The sequence below is a fragment of the Halichoerus grypus genome, chromosome 9 (genome assembly GCF_964656455.1).
Source record: "Halichoerus grypus chromosome 9, mHalGry1.hap1.1, whole genome shotgun sequence".
Taxonomy (NCBI): Eukaryota; Metazoa; Chordata; class Mammalia; order Carnivora; family Phocidae; genus Halichoerus; species Halichoerus grypus.
The window spans coordinates 88,842,713-88,867,081 of record NC_135720.1 but is presented as its reverse complement, the minus strand read 5'-3'; the positions used below and the strand labels follow the sequence as shown (position 1 = coordinate 88,867,081).

The 24,369-nt window shown below is 32.0% G+C and overlaps 1 protein-coding gene across 2 annotated transcripts in view; it reads right to left on the bottom strand.

Annotated features, from left to right (window-relative positions):
• Positions 1–24,369, bottom strand: part of EYS (EGF-like photoreceptor maintenance factor) — a 1,566,128-nt gene that overhangs the window by 1,386,078 nt on the left and 155,681 nt on the right. For both annotated transcript variants that reach the window (XM_078055169.1, XM_078055170.1), the window contains exons 8-9: positions 20,353–20,519; positions 10,794–11,051 (exon numbers count right to left, since the gene is read on the bottom strand). In XM_078055169.1, the coding sequence (XP_077911295.1) occupies positions 10,794–11,051; positions 20,353–20,519 (425 nt within the window). The remainder of the gene's footprint in view (positions 1–10,793; positions 11,052–20,352; positions 20,520–24,369) is intronic.

The following is a 24,369-nucleotide window of genomic DNA, read 5'->3' as shown; positions in this document are numbered from 1 at the left end:
ATGTCATGGACTACTTTGGCCTCTACCCATCATGAGGTTGCCTGGGCTAACAAAGAATGTTTCATAGGATAGTCAGGTACCCAGGGAACTAAAAGGAAATTCTGACCTACCCCAAAATATTCTCCCAAACTATTTCTTTATTATGCCTGTTGGATATCATAAATACAGAAAATATCAAGTTAGATTTTACAGCTAGTAAATTCATTCTACTTGGAACAATGTTATTTCCATACCTCTACTGTATATAATAAAATATGTTTATTTCAATCTCCATTTTTATTTACTCTCATTCCGTTATTGCTCAGTTGCTTAATAATTAAAATTATTATACAGTATGCATGTATCATACTTTCAAATTAACAATATAGCCCTTATATATTATCTTAATCTCTGCCAAATGTAGATATGTCCTGCTGTCATTTGTTATTTCTTGTTTTGGGTACCTTGCATTTCATGAAGCTTTTAAAAAACTCAGTTTCATTCCTTTAGTCCGTCAAGTATTATATTCTCTAAGCCCACATGTAAAATTACTGACTAATTATTGACACCAAGTCATAATCTGATTGAATTAAAAACAGAATTTCTACATCTTTTGAATTAAAAATTAGGACCTAGAAACCCATGGAAATATACATATATCTTCAACACTTAACATATGATGACTTTATTTTTTTTTTTAAAGATTTTATTTATTTATTTGACAAAGAGAGACACAGCGAGAGAGGGAACACAAGCAGGGGGAGTGGGAGAGGGAGAAGCAGACTTCCCGCTGAGCAGGGAGCCCGATGTGGGGCTCAATCCCAGGACCCTGGGATCATGACCTGAGCCGAAGGCAGACGCTTAACGACTGAGCCACCCAGGCGCCCCCATATGATGACTTTAATACAGATAAAACTATATTATCCACGTGCTTAAGATTCACTGAAACGAAAAAAAAAAAAATCCACCTAATGAATGGAAATAACTTTCTTTGAAAGAACTAAAAATGCTTTGAATGAAAAGAAAAAGAAAAATATCACAATAAGTTATCAGTAACATGCTGACATTTATTGATGGTGTGTAGCTTCACACTGAAATTTAAATTCTTTGTGGCCCTGGACTTCTTGATATTTGATGCAATTAAAAATAGCTAATGGGGTTTGCCATTTTGGTTTTTGTTGTTATTGTTGTTTGGATAGCTGCTGGTTTGTTAGCTGGTTTATTGATGGTTTTTTAACTTCAATGGCAAAATGCAAAAAAAAATGAAATTAAGTCTGGACCAGCTAAAGGACTCTTATGCTCTAGTAATATTATCATCTTCTATTAATAAACTGGATTTCTCTCAGGAAACTCAAGATCCATTCAATATTTCTCATAACATTTGGGGCAAGTAGACAAAGGGAAGATGGAATGTCAACCTATATAATAGGGAAACGGAAAAAGAAGTAAGGTGCTCTATAAAAATTATTGTCTCTAGCTGAAACAGGACCAAAAGCCATTTCTTTAAAAAAAAAAAAAAAAAAAAAAAAAAGCCTTTAGCTACTTTGACCCAGAGTGGGTGAAATTCATGCTTATATTTTTACTGCCATTTGCTTTGGAATACTCCATAGTATAAAAATGATCTCAGCATAAATGATAAATATATCAATACAAATATCTCATGTTGAGATGAATATATTGTGCCATTTCCCTCGGGAAGTTAATTTGTACTACTTCTGATGAAAAGCTGCTCATCTTACTTATTACAAGATGGTTATTTTATAACACTTTAATATAAATGCTTGACCTTTAGAAATCTAGTTCTTTTGGAGAAAATCCCAGATGCGCTTACAATTAGAACCAATGTCGAATATTCTGTGTTGCCAGACCACTAATTAAACTCCTGCACATAACCTTTTTCTTCCTGAAATGCAACATTTAGTAAATTTTTTTATAATTATGCAAACATTGTTTTGCATAGCATTTGCATTTTAACGAGTTTGGGGGAAATCACAATTTAGAATGAAGTCAGAATCTGAAAGAAAAGATGCTGTACTAAAGTTAAAAAGCTGCCATCTAATCCTCACGACACACGCTACTTTCAGGAAGGCTGCAATTCCTTTGCCATTTTAAAGTCCCATATTTTCTGTTTTTTTTTTTTTTTTTCTGTTTTTGAAGAAGTTTAAATACCAAACCCACAAAGGACAGAATAAGAATCTTCCAGAGTAAAGAACAACTGTCTTCTTTCCCACAGCTTTTTCTTTAATATTACCTCTCAAATATGTGTCTATGGCTCCTGTCTTCTATTTGGTTAGATGAACCTTCAGTAAGCTCAAAGCCTAAGGGTCAGTGTAGGCAGAAATATAATTCCCATCATAATTCCCTTGATTTCAGCCATATTTCAACCAGAAACAAATAGAGTAGCATATTATTAACAAGACTAAATGTATATTAATTGTTTGATTAAAGGAAATTTTTATGAATTACCTTAAAATATTTGAATTTCTTAATTTGTTAAACATTTTGATCTCACACCGATTTTCTGTTCTTTAGAATATAATCAGTATACATGAGCCTCAAACTTGCATATAAGAGAATGTTATAAGTAAAGACCTGGCTCAAGTTGTGGCATGACTCATGTGAAACATTTGGTATCTCAGTTGTCTGAGCCTTTTGCTAAATTTTCTGTGCCAGGATGTGCTTTATAAAATAAAATATATGAACCAATAAATAGGAGTAAAAGTTATTATAGGACAAGCAATATCACACGATAGATATATAGATGACAGATACATACATGCACATATATGTATATGCATGTATGTCAGCAAAGACATACATCTTTAAATATATCACTGCCAAGACATTTAATTTGTAGTCACAGTCACTTCATTCATTTAACTCATCTACAGATCTCTTACTATAAGGTATCTTTTAAGTATAAACGTGAAATAAAAATATATTTAGACAAACAGAAAATGGAGAATTCATCACAGCAGAAATGCTTAAAAGGATATGCTAAATAGTGATTATCACACATATGGTAAGAGAAAGCCATTGGAAGCCTGGAGATATAGGAAGGAAATAACAACAATAAAAGAACAAAATGCAGGTAAATCTAAATAAATATTGTCAATGTAAAATGATAACAATAATGTCTTGTGCAGTTTTAAGTATATGTAAAACAACATATTCAAAAATACGCACCTATCTGGAGGGTTTAATGTGGTAAAAATGTGTAAGGCCTATGCATTTCCTGGAATGCGGTACAAGTACTAATTTATATTAAAATATGTTAAGCTAATTAAAAATGTTATAATCTGTAGGGTGAGCACCTAAGAATAGTAAGAGTATATGTAAACATCAACTTAATAGAGGAATAAATGGAATAAGAAAATACTTAACCCATCCAAAAGAATATAGGAAAGGAGAAAAAAATGTAATATAGAACAAACGAAACAAATGGAAAACAAATAATGTAGGGATATACTTAAACCCAAGTACAAAACAATTATATTAAATATAAATGGACTAAAATCTCCAAATAAAAGACAAAAGTAATATTAAACAAAGGAGTATCCCAGAAATAGGTATTAAAAAGGAAAATATGTTTATTTTATAAAAATACAACTTATAAGATAAACTGAAGTTTGGGGAATACATAACATAGCTTAACATAACATAGTTTGAGCTACATAACATAGCTCAAATTAAAAAAGAAAAATTTTAGAAGAACTACTTGGAAATTATTTAAAAAACAATTGACACAAGGGCCTCTAACTTATTTTTTTTTAAGATTTTATTTATTTATTCATGAGAGAGAGAGAGAGAGAGGGAGGCAGATGGAGAAGCAGGTTCCCCAAGGAGCAGGGATCCCAATGCAGGACTCGATCCCAGGACCCTGGGATCACGACCTGAGCCAAAGGCAGATGTTTAACCATCTGAGCCACCCAGGTGCCCAGGCCTCTAATTTATTTATATTGCATATGTGTGTGTATATATATATGTACACATTTATGTATGTGTATGTGTATATCTATGAAGACATATAGGGAAGTGAATCCAACACTTGCTACACATCAAAACCATATGAGAGTCTGGTGTACAGACTGAAACATTTTTGTTCTTCAGCACAACTTTCAAACATTTGAATATGTTACACCTGAGATGCCACCTAAAAATCTCTCTTCCTGAAAAATCTCTTGAGATTATTCTTATCCCTAGCCTGATATGAAAATCATAGGAAAAAATTTTTAAAGAATATACACAAATTATATTATTTCTAAATATCCAACTATTATTCTAAAAGAATTAGCATATGCTAAGTCAGTATGAATCCAACATTCATTACTTTTGCACTCAATGCACACACTGCTAACAAATTACAAGAAATCATTACAAATTATAAAAGCCCTCACAGTAGGGATTTTTCTCAGCAACTTTCCCTTGAGCCACCAGTAGCCACTAGTAATCCTCTACAGTTAGGAAAATTATAAAAAACAATTTCATTTCTCTGTATGTTTTCAAAATAAAAAGGAAAAATATACCAAAAAACAATTATTGATGACCCTATGTTGTATCAATGATGCAGTGAAACTAGAAATTAAGAACCAAAGATTAAACAAAATTACCAAGTAACTTAGAAATCTTATCTTCAAATGCCATATTGATTCACAGACAAAGCTGGAAATCAAGCATGAAATAAGTCTACTTAGAAAGCAGTAAAAATAAAAAATAAAAATAAAACAACCTGTATATCGAATTTCTAAAATACAGGCAAAATAATAGCCAGAGTAAAATCTATAGCTCCAAAAGTTCATTATTAAATAACAAATTAACTAAAGATTACAAGGAAACAAAAATTAAAGAATAAAAAGAGCAAGACCTTATGATGTTTCCTAAAGCTAAAGAGAGGAATTCTATTGTTAAATGTATAAAATATTAAATATAAAGCAGAAAACTTGAGAATTATAAGTTTATGAATAGCAAGGTCCTTGAAAATAACAATTGTATTAAACTCTAGCTAATTAGAAAACACAAAACAACACATATACATATGTAAAAAATCAGGATAAAATTGAGAAATTAAGTCAAATAAAATTATTATATGACAATTGAAATTTAAAGCCATTAATATTAATAATTATATCAAGTCATATAAATTAGTAAGTTGACAATAAAACCCTGGAAAGTGATGATAAATTCATAAAAAGAACTAATCTTCCTAAGAGTAATATTTAGCTTGTTAATTATTAGCAATAAAAATTTTTGCATCCTTTCAGACCATTTTATTTTAAATATTTCAGGGTACAGAGTAAAAAGGAATGTTTTTCATGTCTTTGTATAAAATAAGCATAAAAGTATAAGATTGAAAACAAAACTTCTAAAAACACATATAAAAGACCAATTTGTAAGTGCATGTATATATTCAAAAGTATTTAAAAATTATAAAAGTAAATAAAAGTAAATGTTACTGTACTAAATGGCTATTATGCAATATTATTACTTCACCTCCTGTTCTTAAGATTTTTAAATTAGAAATGTAAAGATTCCGCCTTATTTATTATCTATTTAATATCAAGCCAACACCAGGTAGAATGGTTACAGAATGTAAAGTCCCATGAAATTCAGGAACAAGAAAATGATGTCTACTATAACCATTAGTATTGTACTTTATCTCAGAAATGTGACAAAATGGTATTAACATCATCATAAAACCAAGTAAGTAAATAAGAAAAAAACAAAGAGAGAAAAACTACCCTTATTTGCAGATAATACAATTCTCTCCCTGGAAATAATAAGTGAAATTGCCTTTAAATTATAAAGAACTGTGAGAAATAAATAAGACACATTCAATTAGAAAAAAACAGATAAAGAACCTATAAAGTTATCCCAAATGGAAGAATTTCACATTGTACATACTCAACTCTTGTTATTACTCCAAGAAGTGAAAATCAAAATGGGATAAAATTTTGCATATCATATTGGAAAAAAAAAAATTTAAACTTAATACTTGGTATGGTGAATGTGTAAGAGAAAAGTACTTTTCACACACTGCTGGTGAATGTGTAAAAGAGGACAGAGAATGTTGTTGTATAAGACAAAAACAAAAACAATCAAAAAAATCCATATATATTTCCTTTGATCTAGTAATTCTATTTCAGGTTTGGTGAATTCATTTAAGCAAATACTTTGAAGGCCTTAAAAGTGAGGACATATATCTATCTTATTGACATAAAGTGATATTCATAATTTATATGTAACTAAAAAGAGTTATAAATCATATATATGTACACAAAATACAGTACTAATTTTCTATAAGGGAGGTTGTTCTTTCTATTACATAAGTAGGGAGTTGACAAAGACAAAAGGAAAGCATTTCTGGGGGTCACCTCTGGGAATTTACGGAGTGTTGTTCTATGTTGCAGAATGGCCCATACTCTCGTACTCCTAGACAGATCAGGTCCCTGGTGATAAGTCTCCTGGGTTTACTAAAAGAATCATGTTATGTTGCTTGAGAAACCAGGTCCACTTCCGTGAGGAGCCAAATTCACAATATACTGAAGCCATGAGACCCTGTCCCTCCCCTGATTATAGATCTGTCCTGGCTTAAGATCCAACATGGTTGAATATGATGCTGGGTTTGACATGATCCTATAATATATATAAAAAGCTCTGGGCAGTCACAAAAGGTAATGGAGGTTTTATGAAGAGAGAGGATGTGCATGCAGCTCCAATGAGAGCCTGAACATGCTGGCTTAGAGGACACAGGAAAAAAAAAAAAGGAATACTGGATTTAAGGCACAACCTCAGTGACTAAATTTAAACAAACAAATGTGATACATCTCTTTGGAGAAGGACTAACATTGTCACAGTGAAATTTAGAGAAAAGCATGAATATAAGCACCAGGCTTATATAACAGTTCCTAATTCCTCCTCTCAGTTATATATGAAAAATCAATTACTTAAGATATAAAATTGAGGTTGATATTTGTGTGTTTTTAAATGATCGCAATACAAAATGAAATACTTATTTTCTGTAAAAATATCTGTGATGTCATAACAGAATTGGTAATTATGAAGGTCAAATTAACTCAGGTTCTATTCAAAGTAGGGAGACAAGAATGTGGAAGGAAGTATCTGAGGGTAAATTCCAGCCAATGGTGTCAGTTTTTAACACCCAGTGTAAAGTAGTTCAGTTCTTAAGTGGATTGGATAGTCTGAGGCAGTATGATCACTGGAGTGAGTGCTCTGATAAACACCAGGGACTTCGCCTTTCTGGACACAGTAAAAGCAGGAATGTGCCCAAGAATGTTTCTCTTTGTATACCACCTTTTTTTCTGTCCCTTAGGGACTTTTAGAATGCTTTGGGGAGAATCAAAATAAAACATGCGTGACTTGATTAGGGAAAATGGATTCATAAAATTCTTTGACTTTTCTTCTGTCAGTACCAGGTTTAAGAGAAACATTTGGGATGAAGTGGGCTTTCCGTGGACCCCAATGATCTCTGCCAACAAGAACAGACTCACCAAAGTTCTGAAGTACATATACTCATACTACCTCAAACTGGGCATGCCATCTGAGATATAAGCCAATACATTAGAATATTGATAATCAGGTATTAATAATTGAGAGTGTATAAAGGGACCTGGGCTCCAGCTGCAGCACAAATTTAGTTGAAACATACTCCTGAATTTCTACAGGAATAGGAACTAACATATAGAAGAAAAGGAAGTCTGTGTAAAAAAAAAAATGCATGGGATTTGAAAATGTTTCTATTGCCAAGGTAACTGAGACTTAAAAGAAAAGAAAGTTGTCATCTGGGAGGGTAGAGAACCACAGAGCTGTACACGTCAAATTTACAGTATATAAGACTATAGCAGAGAAGGAGTTTGCTTTTAAGATAGGGGCCCTTACTATGAAATCAGTTGAAAAGAAGGCAGGCTATCAAGGAGGCTTAGCTCAGGCCCATTTTAAGTAGGGAAAAGCTGGGCCTAATTGTATAGAACAACTTGGATCCTCCTGCTTATCAAAGAGCTTCCTAGCCTCTCCCTGTTACCAAGACAACTGAGGGTATACATAAGAGGAGGAAAAGAATTTGGTTACTTAAGAGCGGGAGAAACCCAAAATATTTGAAATAAAGACAAAGATAATTCTATATAAGAATTTATCCTACTAGCTTAGAGCTCTTATTTTGACTATAAACCATTTTAGAAACCAGCAATGTTGAAAGTATCAAACTGACAAAGAAAAAAATTAACTAAAAATAAATAAAACTTTGATTCCATCACTAAAATATCATAGATATGAATAAGAAGAGAATTGCAAAAAGGCTATTGCCTGAAAAAAAATCCACTGGAATTACTCCCAGATTTTAAAATCTTTGGGGAACTTCAGATGATAGCACTGGAATTAAATTTAAATCATACAAGATCCACCCAAGTATATGGCCTTACCATATGATGGCATCACCTTACTCCAGGAGTTAGTGGTACCAGGAGATTAGACTAGAGGGGTTCCTCATGCTGTGCTGAATGAAGTGCACATTTGAAGTTGAATTTTACATTTTCGTATCCATACCAACCCTCTTCACGAATATAATAATGGGTTAGAAGAGTGTTTCTCTAAGTGTGGTTCATGATCCAGCACCAGCAGCATCACCCAGACCTACTGAGCCCTAGAATTACTGAATGAGAAACACCTGAGGTAGGGTTGCCATGCTGGGGTTTAACATCCAGATGATTCTCATGAGCACTAAAGTTTGTGATCTCCTGGGCTAAATATACAGGGATAACATTTAACCTAGAAGTTTGCATATAAGGCTAAAATTCCCCCAAAAGGTGACGGGATAAAGAAAGAAGTCATTATACCTTACATGAAAGGTATGGTAACACCTTATAAATTTCTATAGGAAACACATGAGTTCATAGATGGAGGTGGTAAAACTAGATTAAGGGAAAAAAGAGAGGGGTAGAAACCAGATGGAAGGAGAGAAAAGGAAAGGAGAAATAAAAAATAAAGGGGAAAGAAACTAGAAGAGGAGAGATTGGATAGAGGAAGAATCCAGATCAAGGGAGAGAAAACTGACATAGGGAGAAGCCAGATAGAGGGAGAGAAAGGGGTGGAGAGGAAAAGGGGAACTGATTTTAAATTGTTCCCAAAATATTCTGCTTTCAGTGGGATTAAGTCTGCAACCTCGGGAAAATTGAGACTGATCAGTTTCTTCACATTTCACTGCATGAAGAGTTTAAAAGTAGACTGAATATTTAGATATGAGGAAACCCACAGAGTTCTTTGCAATTCAGTAGAAACAGAGAGACTTCATAGAAGATATAGGCCTTCCTAATAATATAGGATTGTAAATCTTAAATTGGGTTTAATTTTTTATTCCCAACTGAAGACTGAGTCATACCAATTTTCTACTATATATCAATGATGAGTGCTACATGTGGTTTAACTATATAGTGTTTGTACGTATGTATATATATGTATAAAATACATATTTAATGATCATATAATTTACAGCCAATATACAATCGTGATATATAAAATGATAGGGTGCTCACTATGTGTGCACATATACATATGTATATATACACACAGATTATACAAATATCAAAGGACATTTTCTCTTAGTAACAGTATTAAGAGGAGTTAAATTCCACTCTTTATTCCATTTTATGTATAGTTGATGCTTAATATATTTTCATTGAATTTTGGAGGATATCCTATGTTTACAAAACAGGTGTATATATGTATTTGTTTTTCCCTAAGGCAGATACCTATGTTTCAACAATACTAGCACATTTTATGCTATTTTATTTTTACTAAGAACATGTTTGAAATGTGAAATGTGAAGTAATGGGCCAAACTTTTTAGCAAGCTTACAGAATTCGTACAAAAATATTTTCATTTAAAAAAAAAAAAACAACTAACTGGACGGCCGTACATTTATTCCAATAATATCACCATTCTATTCTTGGACCTTACCTTTTTAAATTGCTTCCAAAACCTTCAGGATATTACTTTAAATATCAAATAGGTAAAAATATTTTTCATCTTAAGATGGAAATCCAAATAACGTTTAGAGTTGGGCTTGCCTAATAAAAGGGGATATCTAGTTGCACAGAACTTTGTTTTCATTATTTTACTTAAAGTTGGGTGTGATTTAAAAGTGACAATATTATTTTCTTCTGTGTGGCCTCCATACTACTTTTTATATAGCAATTAAAATAAAGAAGTTTTGAAATTATTATTAATAATCATTTCAATGTAAGACCAAGCATAAAATCTCAAACATAAATTTGAATGCTTAATTTCTGCAATTTTTATATCAAAAGATGCCTTTTACCACATAGTCACTGTATCATCTTCTATGATTTTACAGAGGGTATAGTATGTTTGTGGTTTTATGGAATTTTTTTAATCTTACTAATGGAGCTTTAAACTGACCTGGAAAATACTGAAATTAAGTTTTATTTTTAATCTAAGCACTCTGCGCTTGGCAGCCAAAGAGGAGGTGAAGGGCAATACTGTAGCTGTTTAGGCGAAATTACTGGGAGATTAAGGCTGCCTGTTTTTCTCCTCAGATCTTTGCCATATATATCATATTCTCTACGGTTCAGCCTGGCCTTTTTAGCCTCATTTGCCTGAGCCAAGGCTATGTAGTCAGCAATGTAACTGCCCAAAGAACCAATCCTATTTGTCCACGTGAAGATATTTCTTCTTTGCTAAATGAGAAAGCAAGCTACCATACCGATCATTAGATACATTTGAGATACGTTAAATAAATGTATTAACATTATCCACTAGAGAATTTGATTTCTCAGAAATACTTGCCTGTAAATCCTGGGATATATCTGCAGAAGAAATAGCCACTTAAATATATGTCGGTTGCTCCATTTTTGCAGGGCACAGATTTACAATCTTCAGTTTCTATTTCACAGATGTTTCTTTCGTATTTTTGCAGACAGCTACAGCTGCAGTTGTGCAAATGGACCAAGCAGGGGTCATGCACTGATGTACTCTGGTTTCCTAAGCAGTCTTCAACACTGAGGATATAGAATCGGTCCATGTAAACAGAACAGCTGCATCTGCAACATGCAAAAACAAAAAATCCAATTAGTCATAAAATTTAAATATTTATCACATATTCACTTAAATACACAGGATAGCAATACAATAAATATGGTTGTGGGGCACACTTTTAAAATATTCTTATAGAAAATGTCGATACTTGGCAAAACTTAATACTGCTTATTGTGTGGAATGAGTAAAAAGAACTTTGGCAAAAGACAGACCTAGACTCAAACACAGGTTCTGCCACTTAACTGCTATGTATCCTAGGAGAGTGGAGGCTAAAGGACAAGGTTAGTGTTTGTCAGGATTTTTGTGGAAGTGTGCATTGTGAGTGCCTGACAATTAGCTTTTTTGATTGCAATATAAGTGCCCAACATAAATTTTTGAGTGTCGAGGCATTCATTTCAAAGATATTTATCCTGAATAAACACACTGCCAGCTACACAACTAGGCTGACCCACCTGAAGTTCCCTTTTCGGAAAGCCTTGGTTGACCTAGGTGACCGACCTTTTGTGTGACCCTGCTTTTCCCTTCCCACTCTTCAGCTTCGCTGGCTGGTGTGTTTTAAATTCACCAACAGAGTGAATCCAAGAAACCCTGGACACCACTCCCTCCATCTCAATAAAGCCACAACTCTAGGTCTGTTTTCTCTTTACCTGAGATGCAGCCCGTGTGGCCTGTCCTGTGTCTGCCGGAACCTGGGTCAAAACAAAACAAAACAAAACAAAACAAAAACTTGCTTTTTCACTGAGGTGCATCCTACAATCATAATAAAAACCACAGGGGACGCTGCTGCAGCAACACTGGCTTGGGGAACGCCTGTAAGGGCTTCCAGAGCTTAGCACCGGCCCACGTGACTGCCCCAGGCATTCCCAGCGGGTAGGTGAGTGTCCCAGGCATTGGCAGCCGGCAAGTGAGGGCCGAGTCCCAGGCATTCCTAATCGATAGCGTCACTATCAATAGGCTGAGACGCGCACAAAACAAGTTTGAAGTATTTAACCTCATGCCTAAGAAAAATGGGGTTTTAATTAATAGTAGTTTCTATTGAAAGTATTCATTCATTCATTTCTATATTCATTCCATAAATATATATTTGCATGTTCTATATCACTGGCATCGACCTAAATATATTGAACATTCTTGGGTCTTATCTATAGGCTAGGCACCACCTTGGGTCTTATCTATAGGCTAGGCACCACCTTTGGGATTATGAGATGCCATTTTATTACAATTATACACTATATAATATGCACACATTTATTCCTTTGAATATTGCATATACATGCACATAAAGCATCAGAAAAAGAAGGCGTAAGGTGAGAAAGACACCTAATTCATAGAGACAATCTTTGGTCTAAAATAAAGTGTTGTGATTTTAAAGTATCCTTTGCCAACTATTCAAAGGGCACTTAAGATAATCATATAAACATGTCAATGAGTTGAGAAGAGCAGTGCCAAATTACTTTGCTTGTTATTATTAGTGAAAATTAACCTACTGAACCTAAGTCATTACACTCATAAATTTATATGATGGTAGGTGTTTGGAGCCAGCAAGAATGTTAAAGGTCAATTAGTTCAAACCTTTCTTCTTGTAGTTGTGAGAAACTTAGTCATTTAATGCAATTTCCCAAGGATCACTGAGATTGTTAATGGCAGTCGGTATAGTTGATGCTTTGATATATTCAAAGCACTATCCTTGGAATGGGAACCTTGGGTCTAACTCTTCTCTAACTTATTTAGAAGTTTTTGTGCCCTAGTTTTCTCATCTGTAAAATTATCAGTACTACATCTATTTCATAGAAGAGAATTAAGTGTGTTTATTACTGGGCAGGTAAGTCTGATACCAACCATATCATATGTATATATGTTTACTTGAAACAAAGTTATTGAACACAGGCTTGGCAGCTATATATGGAGACTGATTATAGTAGTTTCTTATTAGAAATTCAAGTAGGATGATGTGATTTTCCAGTATGGTTAACAAATTCTAATACATTTCTGAATATAACATAGTATGTCCTTGATTAACATGAAAGTTTAATTCCTGGAAAACCCAATGATTATTAAAATTTTATAAAAATATTTTGTACTTTTATACATTTGTATACATTTGGAAAATGAAGTTAAGATATTGGCTCAGATGTTTATAAAAAGGTTTTATATCCATATTAATGTATGTTGGGACTTTTGGAAATTGTGCAAACCATGGAACACTTTTTGCCATTGTTGTTCATGGAACTATTCCGTGCATTGAAAGATTTATAACACTCATTGTCCACCACTTACCTGCTAAATGCCAGCTATTTCAACCAATTATACTTAACAGTAGAATGACCCTAGAATCCAAAATGTCCCCAGAATGTAAGACCATCTCTCTGAAAATCATTGACCTAAATAAGTTTCTCCAGTTTAGTAAAACACTCACCCAATCATGTACAAATTTGTGGAGCATTTTGTCATCCCAGTTAATAATAGGCATGTAAATGCTGGCATACATGTGTATATGGATACCTAGTGCTAAGATAAATTGCTATTAAATTGAAAACTTCTCAGTGACAAATACATCAATTTTGTTAGAAATGAAAGTCAAGAAAATTATAGGGGTCCACATATATTATTTATAATTTTAAACTGTTCTTATAATTTCATAGAACTTTTACTTTGAGAAAATAAATTGGACTAAAAGACTTCATGAATGTATTACTAACTTTATTATTAAATAAGCCAATTTGAATTGTGCTTAAGTTTGAGACAAGATTGAAAGAACAAAGCAAAAACATGTCAGTTGAAAATATGATCTCATATATAAATATCGTGATTTAAACTTTTTCATCATTTAGTTTTTTAATGGGAAAATACTCTGGGAAGAGATGAAATTAAGGATATCACTCTACCTATTACCCTAAATCCTAAGATTATGATCCATATGCCTGATATAGAGTAGATGCTCCATTAATATTGTTTAATTATGTAATCATCACATGTATATTAAAATTGAATTATGCTCAAGAGAAAGGTCGTCTTAAATGTTCTGAATAAACACCTTCATGAAATTCCAAGTCTTAGGAGATAATTTGAAAAGTAATGCAAAAAGGTTAGACCTATAAAAAGCTATTTAGATATAATGAAGTAAAATAAAAAATCTGGCCCAGGTAGCATAAAATCATATAACATGCATACATTTTTTATTGTTTGACATATGAAATTAAAGCATGAAAAGTCATAGAGCCTGAAGCTATAATATAGTCAAACTCTGACTTTATATCGTAACATATACATTGGTTTGCACCCAAAAGAAAAAAAAAAGCTACGTGGGAGGTAATTATGTATACATTAGCTAAGTTTCAACCCATACTGTAGTTGAAACTTAATGATACAAAAGTGTTTCCTTTAATGAAGTTTATTATAATTAAGTTTTGGCATGGATATGGAATTACAATGGTATCTACTTTAGAATTGCTTAAATGAATTAATGACCGCTATATCATTTTACTATAAAGCTTAAAGAAGCAAGGTTATTTCATTTTCCAGGGGACAATAAAAGGGAAAAATATATATATGCATGTAAGTGCAATACACAAAAGGATCTAGTCACTAGAGAAATGTTGTTTAGTAGTAGCAAGACTAACCGAACACAAAAAATACATACACATACATGGGGACATACAATAAGCCATATTGATATGCAGTTCACTTTCCATTTTTTTCTTTCTTTTTTTTTTTTTTTTCCTGAAAGTAACATGCAACAAAACTTCTGCATGGGACTCAGAAAAGTTTGCATGACACATCCAAAATTAAAAATAGGGGCGCCTGGGTGGCTCGGTCAGTTCAGCATCTGACTCTTGGTTTCCGCTCAGGTCATGATCTCATGGTTCCTGAGATCTAGCCCCTTTTGGGCTCCATGCTAAGGGGGAGGCCACTTGAAGATTCTTTCCCTCTGCCCCTCCCCCTTCTCACAGGTGCATGCACGTGTGTGTGCTCTCTAAAATAAATAAATATCAAAATAAACACAAAACAAGACATTCAACTTCTTAATTAAAAAGTCATCAATATCATGGCAAAAATTAAAATAGTCTTAGAAATTAATAATCATCAGACTTCCTGGTTCAGAAGTAATTTAAGAAAACCATAATCAAAATATATTTCTGTGGCAAATTCACATAAAGCTGTATTTATTATATAAGCCTCCTGACTCTACAGAAATAGGTTTTGCAACTATACTTGATTTTATCATGGACTTTTAGATTTTACACTTTAAAATAGAACTTTTGCTTATAACTGAAAAATAAAGTTTTGGTTATATTTAACATTTCATGGAAAATGTGAAATTTTTTTAAAAATAGCTCAAGAAAGAAACAGGTTTATTTTAAAGGTCCCAGAAAGAAAGGCAGAAAATTCATTGCTATAACACAAACTACTTGTATGTTTAGAAAGTGGAAATAATAGTTATTTTAGTAATATAAAAAGATACTTTCTAAATGATATACAGTAACCATGAGATGTGTTCTGAGGAGACCATTAATTTATCTATGGATACCTGGGGTCAGGTATCAGATATCATTTGCACATTTTGCCCAGTGTTTTCTAATTAGGGAGTACTCAAATGTTTAATAAATATATGAATGAATAGATTTCATTTTGTTATGATATTTCTGATAGTAGGGACTGGTGACTTGGGCATAAATTTAAACTTCATAAATGGGTTGAAGCTATGAACACTTTACAGTCTGGGCTTGGTGTTGCCAAGTTACTATCCCATAATTACAAAAACTACACTAGGTCCAGAGTGACAAAATGGCTGGTGAAATTTTTTCCTCCCATTAAGGTTTTCCAAATTCCCAAAAAATGTTTTTGAACATTTTAGGGCAAAAATGTGGTAATACTCAAACCTGTGTAAAATACTTCATTTCCATTATGCCCTGTAAACTGCATTTATATAGAATATATTTCAAAAGAAAAATATTTATGATTAGCAACTAAAAGATTTCATGGAATATTCAGAGTTTGCTTCTACATAAAGTGTAAAGCTGTAGTCCAGTTTTATTTACGGTCTCATAGTGAACTCATAGTGAACCATTTTCCCAGTCCCTTCTACTAAAGTTTCGGTGTATTCCCATTAAACTGTGGGCAAATTTCTTGTATATCAAGATCCTATATGTACATGAGTTGTTCTCAAAGCTCTCTGTTGGTCCACTGTTTGTTTTTACAGTGGCACCATATGGATTTTATAGTTATCATAGCAGATGGTACATGAAGTCCCACCCAATAACTCTTCCTTTTCAAAGATGAATCAGCTATTTATAAAATATTATTATTTTTATAGTTTTTTGAACTTGTTGATTAGTTTCTAAAATAATAAGCAATATTATTGGTATAGCATTCAGTGTGTGAATTAACTTGATAAATTGCTATCTTGGCTAGATTAAGGCATAATATCTAAATCCATGGACTACATTTTAATGTGTTCAGAACATCTATTATTTTCTCTTTTTAATCAAAATTAATTGTGCAATAGACTTTTCTATAGAGAACATGAGCATCTTTTGAAAGTTACTTCTAAGATTTTGCATATCTTGCTATTATAGTAGGTGATATATTATGTAAATTTCTAGATTTTGTGACTGATATAAAAACTGTTAAATTTATATGAAGTACTTATATTTGCAAAATTTGTTAAGCTCTATTTCAGTATTAATTATGAGACAATGTCAAAAGCCATAACAATACTGATTATTTTTAAGATTCCAAAATTTTCTGAGTGTCAAGAAAAGTTTACCATAAACAAAGAAACACAAAGTCAAAAAAAATGCAGTTATATCACAGAACAAAAAATACTTCTAATAAAAAACTCCTGAAAATCATTGTTTCATTACACTAATATTTACTTAGTTCTACTGCATGTGTCATTTATGACTGACTTCTTTCCCATAGCATAAGGTTTTCAAGGTGCATCCATACTGTGGCCATGTTTTAGTAATCCATTCTTTCTTATTGCTGAATAATATTCCATGTATAAATATAACACATTTTATTTATCAGTTGATGAACTTTTTCAAAGCACCTGCATGCACCATTTTACATTCCACCGGCAGTATATGAGGGTTCCAGTTTCTCCAAATCCTCACCAACACCAATACTTGTTACTAATCTTTCTTTTTGATCATATTATTGATACTAGCAGATGTAAATTGTTATGTTGTTTTCATTTACATTTCCAGTCTTTTTCCATTATTAAACAGAAGGTAATTATGTTGCTGCTGCTTTTTCTGCTTCTGCTGCTTCTTCCTCCTCTTCTCCTTGTTCAGTATACTTTATCACGTTGAAGAAGTTCCACTGTATTCTTCATTTGTTGATTGTTTTTATCATGAAGGGGTGTTAGATTCTGTAAAATGTCTTCCCCCCCCCCCCGCAACTATTGGAATTATGTGTTATCCTTTTTTCCCATTATTCTATTGACATGGTACATTTACATTAATTGATTTTAGGATGTTCAAACCACCTTGTATCCCTGTGATAATTTCCCCATGGTCATGATGTATAATCTTTTTTATATGTTGCTGCATTTGTTGTGCTATAACTATACTGAGGGGTTTTGTGTTCAGATTATCAAGACATATTGGTCTGTAGTTTTCTTGTGATGTCTTTGGTTTTGTCATCATTGTAATACTGGTCTAATAGAATAAGTTTAAAAATGTGTCCTCCTCATTTAGTTTTGGAAGAGTTTGTGAATAATTTCTATTAATTCTGCTTCAATGTTTGCTAGCATTCCCCAGTGAAGCTATTTAGGACTGAACATTTCTTAGTGTGAAGTTTTATTTGTTTGTTGAATTACTAACTTAATCTTTTTGCTTGTAATAAATATATTCAGATTTTCTATTTCTTTTGAATCAGTTCTAGTAGTTTATATTTTTCTGGGAACGTCCGCATTTCATCACAGCTACCTACATTTTGGGATATACAGTTGTTCATAGTGTTTTCTTATAATCCTTTTTCTTTCTGTAATTTAAGTAATGTTTTATCTCTTTGATTTTAGTAATTTGATTCTTCTCTCTCTTTTTCTTAGCATTGGTAAGGCCTATTCATTTTGTTAGTCCTTTCAAAAATGAACTTTTGGCTTTGTTGATATTCTCTATTTGCCTATACTCTACTTAATTAATTTCACTCTACAGTTTATGATTTTCCTCCTTTGGCTTGCTTTAGATTTATTTTTTTTCCTTTTCCATTATGTTAAGGTAGAAGTTTAGGATATTGATTAAGATCTTCTTTGTTTTTAACACAGGCATTTACAGCTATAATTTTTATTCTAAATGTTGCATTGCCTACATCCTATGAATTTTTTATTTATTTTAATTAATCTTAAATGATTTTCTAATGTCCCTTGTACATTCACTGACTTATGTGGAGTGTGTAATTTAATTCTCATATGTTTGTAAATTACTGAATTGCTTATTGTTTTTGATTCCTAATTTCAATACATTGTGGTCAGAAAACATATTTTTTTATTATTGTAATCCCCTTAAATATATTGCAGCTTGTATTAACATATGATCTATCTTGGAAAATGTTCAATGTGCATTAGAGAAGAATGCCATTCTGCTGTTGTTGAGTGGAGTGTTCTATAGATACCTGCCAGTTCTAGTAGATTTATAGTGTTCTTCAATTTTTTTATACTTTTGTTCATCTACCAAATGTTATATCCACTACTGAAAGTGGAGTGTTGGAGTTTCCAACTATTATTATTGAATTGGCCATTTCTTTCTTTAATTCTGTCAGGTTTTGTTTCATGTATTTTGAGTTTCTGTTGTTAAGTGCATATATGTTTATAATTGCTACATCTTCTCATGATTCCTTTGTCATTTTAAAATGTTGTTTGTTTTTGCATCAACCATTTTTTTCTTTTAAAGTCTATTTTGTCTGATATTAATAGAGATACTCCAGCTTTCTATGGTTGCTGATTGAATGGTATATCTTTTTCTTACCTTTTACTTTCAACCCTTTTGTACATTTAAGTATACAGTGTGTGTCCTATAGATGGTATATACTGTCTATATCCAGAAACTATCTAACCTGAAAATCTTTGCCTTTGATAGGATTTTAATCCATTTTATTTTAATTTTATTATTAATATAGTTGGATTTATGTTTGTCATTCTCATTTTTGTTATCCATATATCTCATGTCGTTTTTATATCTCTAATCTTCTGATACTACTTACTTTTGTATTAAGTAAATATTTTGTAGGGCAAATTTTTAGTATCTATAATGCTGTTTTTACTACATTAGTTGAGTTATTTTCTTAATAGTTGCTCTGAAGTTTACCATACACACCTTAACTTATCAGATCTACCACAGATTTAATCTATCACAGATACTAATTTAATTCTAGTGTGATATAGAAAAATATTACTATAGGTCTTTCTCTCTTCCCCTCTTTTTTTGTGCTTATGTTGTTGTACATGATAGAATATACATTATGTAAATAATATATAATAACTATATATGCATATGTTTGAGATATAAATGCCAATCATTTTAAACAACAAAACATTATTATTAATTACTAAAAAATAGTTCAGGAGGCTAAAAGCAAAAACACAAGAAACAACTAGTATTGGCAAGGATGTGGAGAAAAAAGAACCCTTATGTACTGTTGGTGGAAATGCAAATTGGTGCAGCCACTGTGGAAAACAGTATGGAAGTTATAAAACAGAATATTACTCAACCATAAAGAAGAATGAAATCTTGCCATTTGTAACAACATGGACTTAGAGGGTATAAGGACAAGAGAAATAAGTCAGTCAGAGAAAGACAAATACTATATGATTTTACATGTAGAATTTAAGAAACAAAACAAAATTAGAAAGCAACAAAATACAACAACAAAAAAACCCAAACTCTTAAATACAGAGTATAAACTGGTGGTTGCCAGAGGGAAGGTGGGTGAGAGATAGTTGAAATCCATAAAGGGAATTAAGAGTACATTTTTTTTAAAACATTTTACTTATTTATTTAAGAGAGAGAAAGAGCGAGAGTATGAGGGAGGAGGGGCAGAGGGAGAATGGAGAAGCAGACTCCCTGCTGAGCAGCGTTTTGGGTGAGGAGCTCAATCTCAGGACCCCAAGGTCATGACCTGAGCCCAAGGCAGACACTAAACCAACTGAGCCACCCAGGTGCCCCAAGAGTACATTTTTTTGATGAGCACTGAGAAATGTATAGAATTGTTGAATCATTAAAAAAAAAAAAATTTGGCTTGTCAGTACAATTATAACTTTTTGATAAATAGGTAATATTCTTTGTTCAAATGATGCATAAATACCTGGATTTATTAATTTCATCTTTACAAAGAGCTTCATGTTGACACCCACTTTCTTCATAATCAGTTGTATTTTCCAGAGACATTTTGCAAGACCATCTTGGAATAGATAGACACCAATATCCCTTATTGTCTTCTTTAGTCAAACAACTGCATTCATTTGCACACATCTATAAAAAAATTTAAAAAAAGAATTTTGTAAATGTCCATCGCATTACAATATTACAGTCATTTCAGTTTGAAGTTCATGCTTTCCTTTGTATATTAAGGTCATGTTTTCCTTTAGCAAAGATAAAATAAACTCAGTTTTGATTTATTTCAAAATCATTTTAAACAGTCATATTCAGTTAATTTATGATGGAAATATATACATTGTAAAACGCTAAATAAATCAACATCCATTATTCAGTTGTTTTAAAATATCTTTAATGTAATTTGAATCAAAATTTTATAGACGTTGCTTATATGTTAGCTGATATGGTGACAGTAGCATTCTCCTGATAACCAGATCCATGAAAAAACTGTTTCCTTCATCACTAGTTTTTTCTCCTTCAGTGAGTTATTTGGACTCATGTTTGAACTGAGTATAACATTTTACTGAATCCTTTATTAAAAATGAATTACATAAAATCTTTAACGTATTTTTATTTCATATTTGCATGCAAGTCATAATTTTACCTGTTTAAAAAAACATATATCATTTTAACCATTTTAGAGGTCTTTCACAAATACGCCCAGTGTATTTACCTTAAAGGATTAAGTAAATTTTGTCGCCAAAGTGCATCTCTTATGACAGCTTAAAACCAGGCATATCTTTTCCTAGCTCTCAGAAGTGAATTCAAAACCACAATAGAACTTTGATAGTTCCTCTTTTTTTTTCATTTTCTTCTCAATACTTTTATGTTTCCTTTATGGTGTTGGTTTATAGCCAATAAATCATTTCTCATCAATGGCTACAATGATTACAAATTTAGTTTCATGGTCTGATCCTTTGGCGATAGATCAATGATTTATAGAAATCTAATCTCTGTTGGGTAAGAGTCAACTGAGAATTTCTTTCTCCATTTTTCTATTTGGAGCTCTAGTAAATTAAGAATTTTTAGTCTACTGGGAAAGAGAACATCTCTTTGCATGGACAGGTACTTTTTTATTTTCAAATGCTATTTACTCTTAGCCTACAGCTAAAATATTATAAATTCAATCCCTCAGTTTTCTCTACATGTGTTTGTATGTCTGAGTGTTTGTACTTCAGAAAAAAATATTTATCCCTTACTGTTTGAATGTGTAATTATTTTCTATATGCAGGGGGTATTTGTTGTACAGTTTCTTAAATCAAATCCGTACTGTTAAAATTTGCTTCCAAAGTTAAATTAGCACTTACAGAAGAAGAAATAATTATTAACATTTTATAACTTACATTATTCTCTCTCTTCATATATATTATATAATAATGTATAATAATATATGTATACAAATATACACATATTATTAGCTTTTTCTGAAATTTGTGATTATATTACACTTTATCAACCCAAATACGTTAGTGTGTAGTTTTTATAAAAAACAAGGATATTATCTTTTCATTACTTCAGTAAAATAATCAAGTTAGGAAATTAACTTTGATATAATATTATATTTTATAACCAATAAATTTTATTCCAAATTTTCCAATTATTCTAATATACTATATACAAATCCAACATATAAATTCTCCTCCTTCAACATGACTAGAAAATACAAAGCACCAAAACTTCAAATTACCCAGAAGTAGAATACATACATAAGCACAAGTGATTAATGATTTTGTTTTTACTCCTTGTTGGTCTGTACTGTTTTGTAGAGATTGTATTGGAAAGTTTGAATTTGCATGCCTTCCATTATCTTGTTTACTTTGGAAGTCCTCTTAGTTGATTTGGTTCAATTATGAAAGCAATACAATTTAATTAGTCATTCTACATTCCAATTCCTCTTGTGCTCTGCACACACACACGTTTTCTTCATTTCTTGTAAAAAGCTTTTCAATTTTTTTCTTTTTCTTTTTTTGAAGTTTTTATTTTTATTACAGTTAGTTAACATACAGTGTTATATTAGTTTCAGGTGTACAATAATTTAACCCTTCTATATATCACCCTGTGCTCATGACAAGTGCCCTCCTTAATCCCCATCACATATATAACCCATCCTCCCACCCACCTTCCTCTGGTAATCATCAGTTTGTTCTTTATATTTAAGAATCTATTTTTTGGTTTGCCTCTCTCCCTTTTTTTTTTCCCCATTGCTTGTTTGCTTTGTTTCTTAAATTCCACATATGAGTGAAAGTATATGGTATTTGCCTTTCTCTGACTTATTTTGCTCAACGTAATACTTTTAGCTCCATCCATGTCTGTGCAAATGGCAAGATTTCAATCTTTTTATGGCTGAATAACATTCCATTGTATATATATACCACTTCTCCTTTATCCATTCATCAGTTGATGGACATATGGGCTCTTTCCATATTTTGGCTATTGTAGATAACGCTGTTATAAACATTGGAGTGTGTGTATTCCTTTAAATTAGTATTTTTGTATTCTCTGGGTAAATACCTAGTAATGCAATTGCTGGATAGTAGGATAGTTCTATTTTTAACTTTTTGAGGAACCTCCATACTGCTTTGCACAGTGGCTGCACCAGTTTGCATTCTCAGCAACAGTGTAAGAGGGTTTCCCTTACTCCATATCCTCACCAACACCTGTAGTTTCTTATTGATTTTACCCATTCTGATAGGTGTGAGGTGATATTTCACTGTGGTTTTAACTTGTACTTCCATGATGATCAGTGATGTTTGAGTCTTTTCATGGGTCTGTTGGCCATCATATGTCTGTTGGCTGTCTTCATTGGAAAAATGTCTATTCATGTCTTCTGCCCATTTTTAATAGGATTATTCATTTTTTAGGTGTTGAATTTTATATTATCATTGTACTTTCAGCATGCATAGTCCTGTTAAATTGTCTGTTTGTACAGTCTGCTTGTTGGGGGGAAATTATATGGGTTTTCAAAAAAGTGGAAGAAGACTAGGCTGCACAGTCAAGTGTAGTCCCTCAGGACAGGGCCATTTTTTGTGGTTATCCCCTTTTTATTATTCAGACTTTGACACTATGTCTCTAACAGCAGCTTCTGTACTCATTGACTGTCTCCACTTGTAGCACCTGCTCCATTTTCCTACTTGGTTATGTCTTTGTTTCGGGGGCCTAGTCAGGAGTACATAGATTGATCCATTTGGCTCATGCAAACTGCTAAAGACCAATGCTTCCCACATACTGGGTTTCTATACCTTTTGCTTGTTTGTTTGCATCTTTTTAGTATAGTATGGGATGATTCAATACAACATAAGGAAAAAATTAAACACTACCAACTTACCATCCTGAAAGCCTAGAGTCTGTGAAGACTTGTGTATACTTAATTCTCAATTTCTACTAAAAAATATTTAAAAATGCATAATTTGCTATTTTATAATGAAGAGAAAAATGCCATACACTAAAGACTTATTGTATTTTCAGTTATTATAAATCTAGGTCACTAAATAATACATAATAAAATCTTAGAAAAAATAATGTTTTAACAACACGGAATAATAATGCAGAAATCAGATTATGGCAAACTATTACTCCACATAAAAATATACTTTTCTTTTTTGCTTTATTTTCCCAAAATAATTATTACTGGGATTTAAGAAAACCTGAAAGAACTAAAAGAAAACTTGTCTAATGAATTTTCCTCAAAATAATATATAAAAAAAAAATACTATCCTTGATGTAAAGATTGTAATATGAACACCTAAATTACACTGAAAGCTTTGTTAAGACTCTTTTAGTACATGTGAAGATGGTTAATTTTTCTTACTGCAATTATTTACTATCTCTAAAAACCATTGCAAGTAATTGCTGCAATTGAAAAATACTTAATTTGGTATTTCAGCAGTGTTTCTCATCTGTTCATATAGTCTAGTCTTCTACTAAAATTTTAGTTTTCTATAATTAA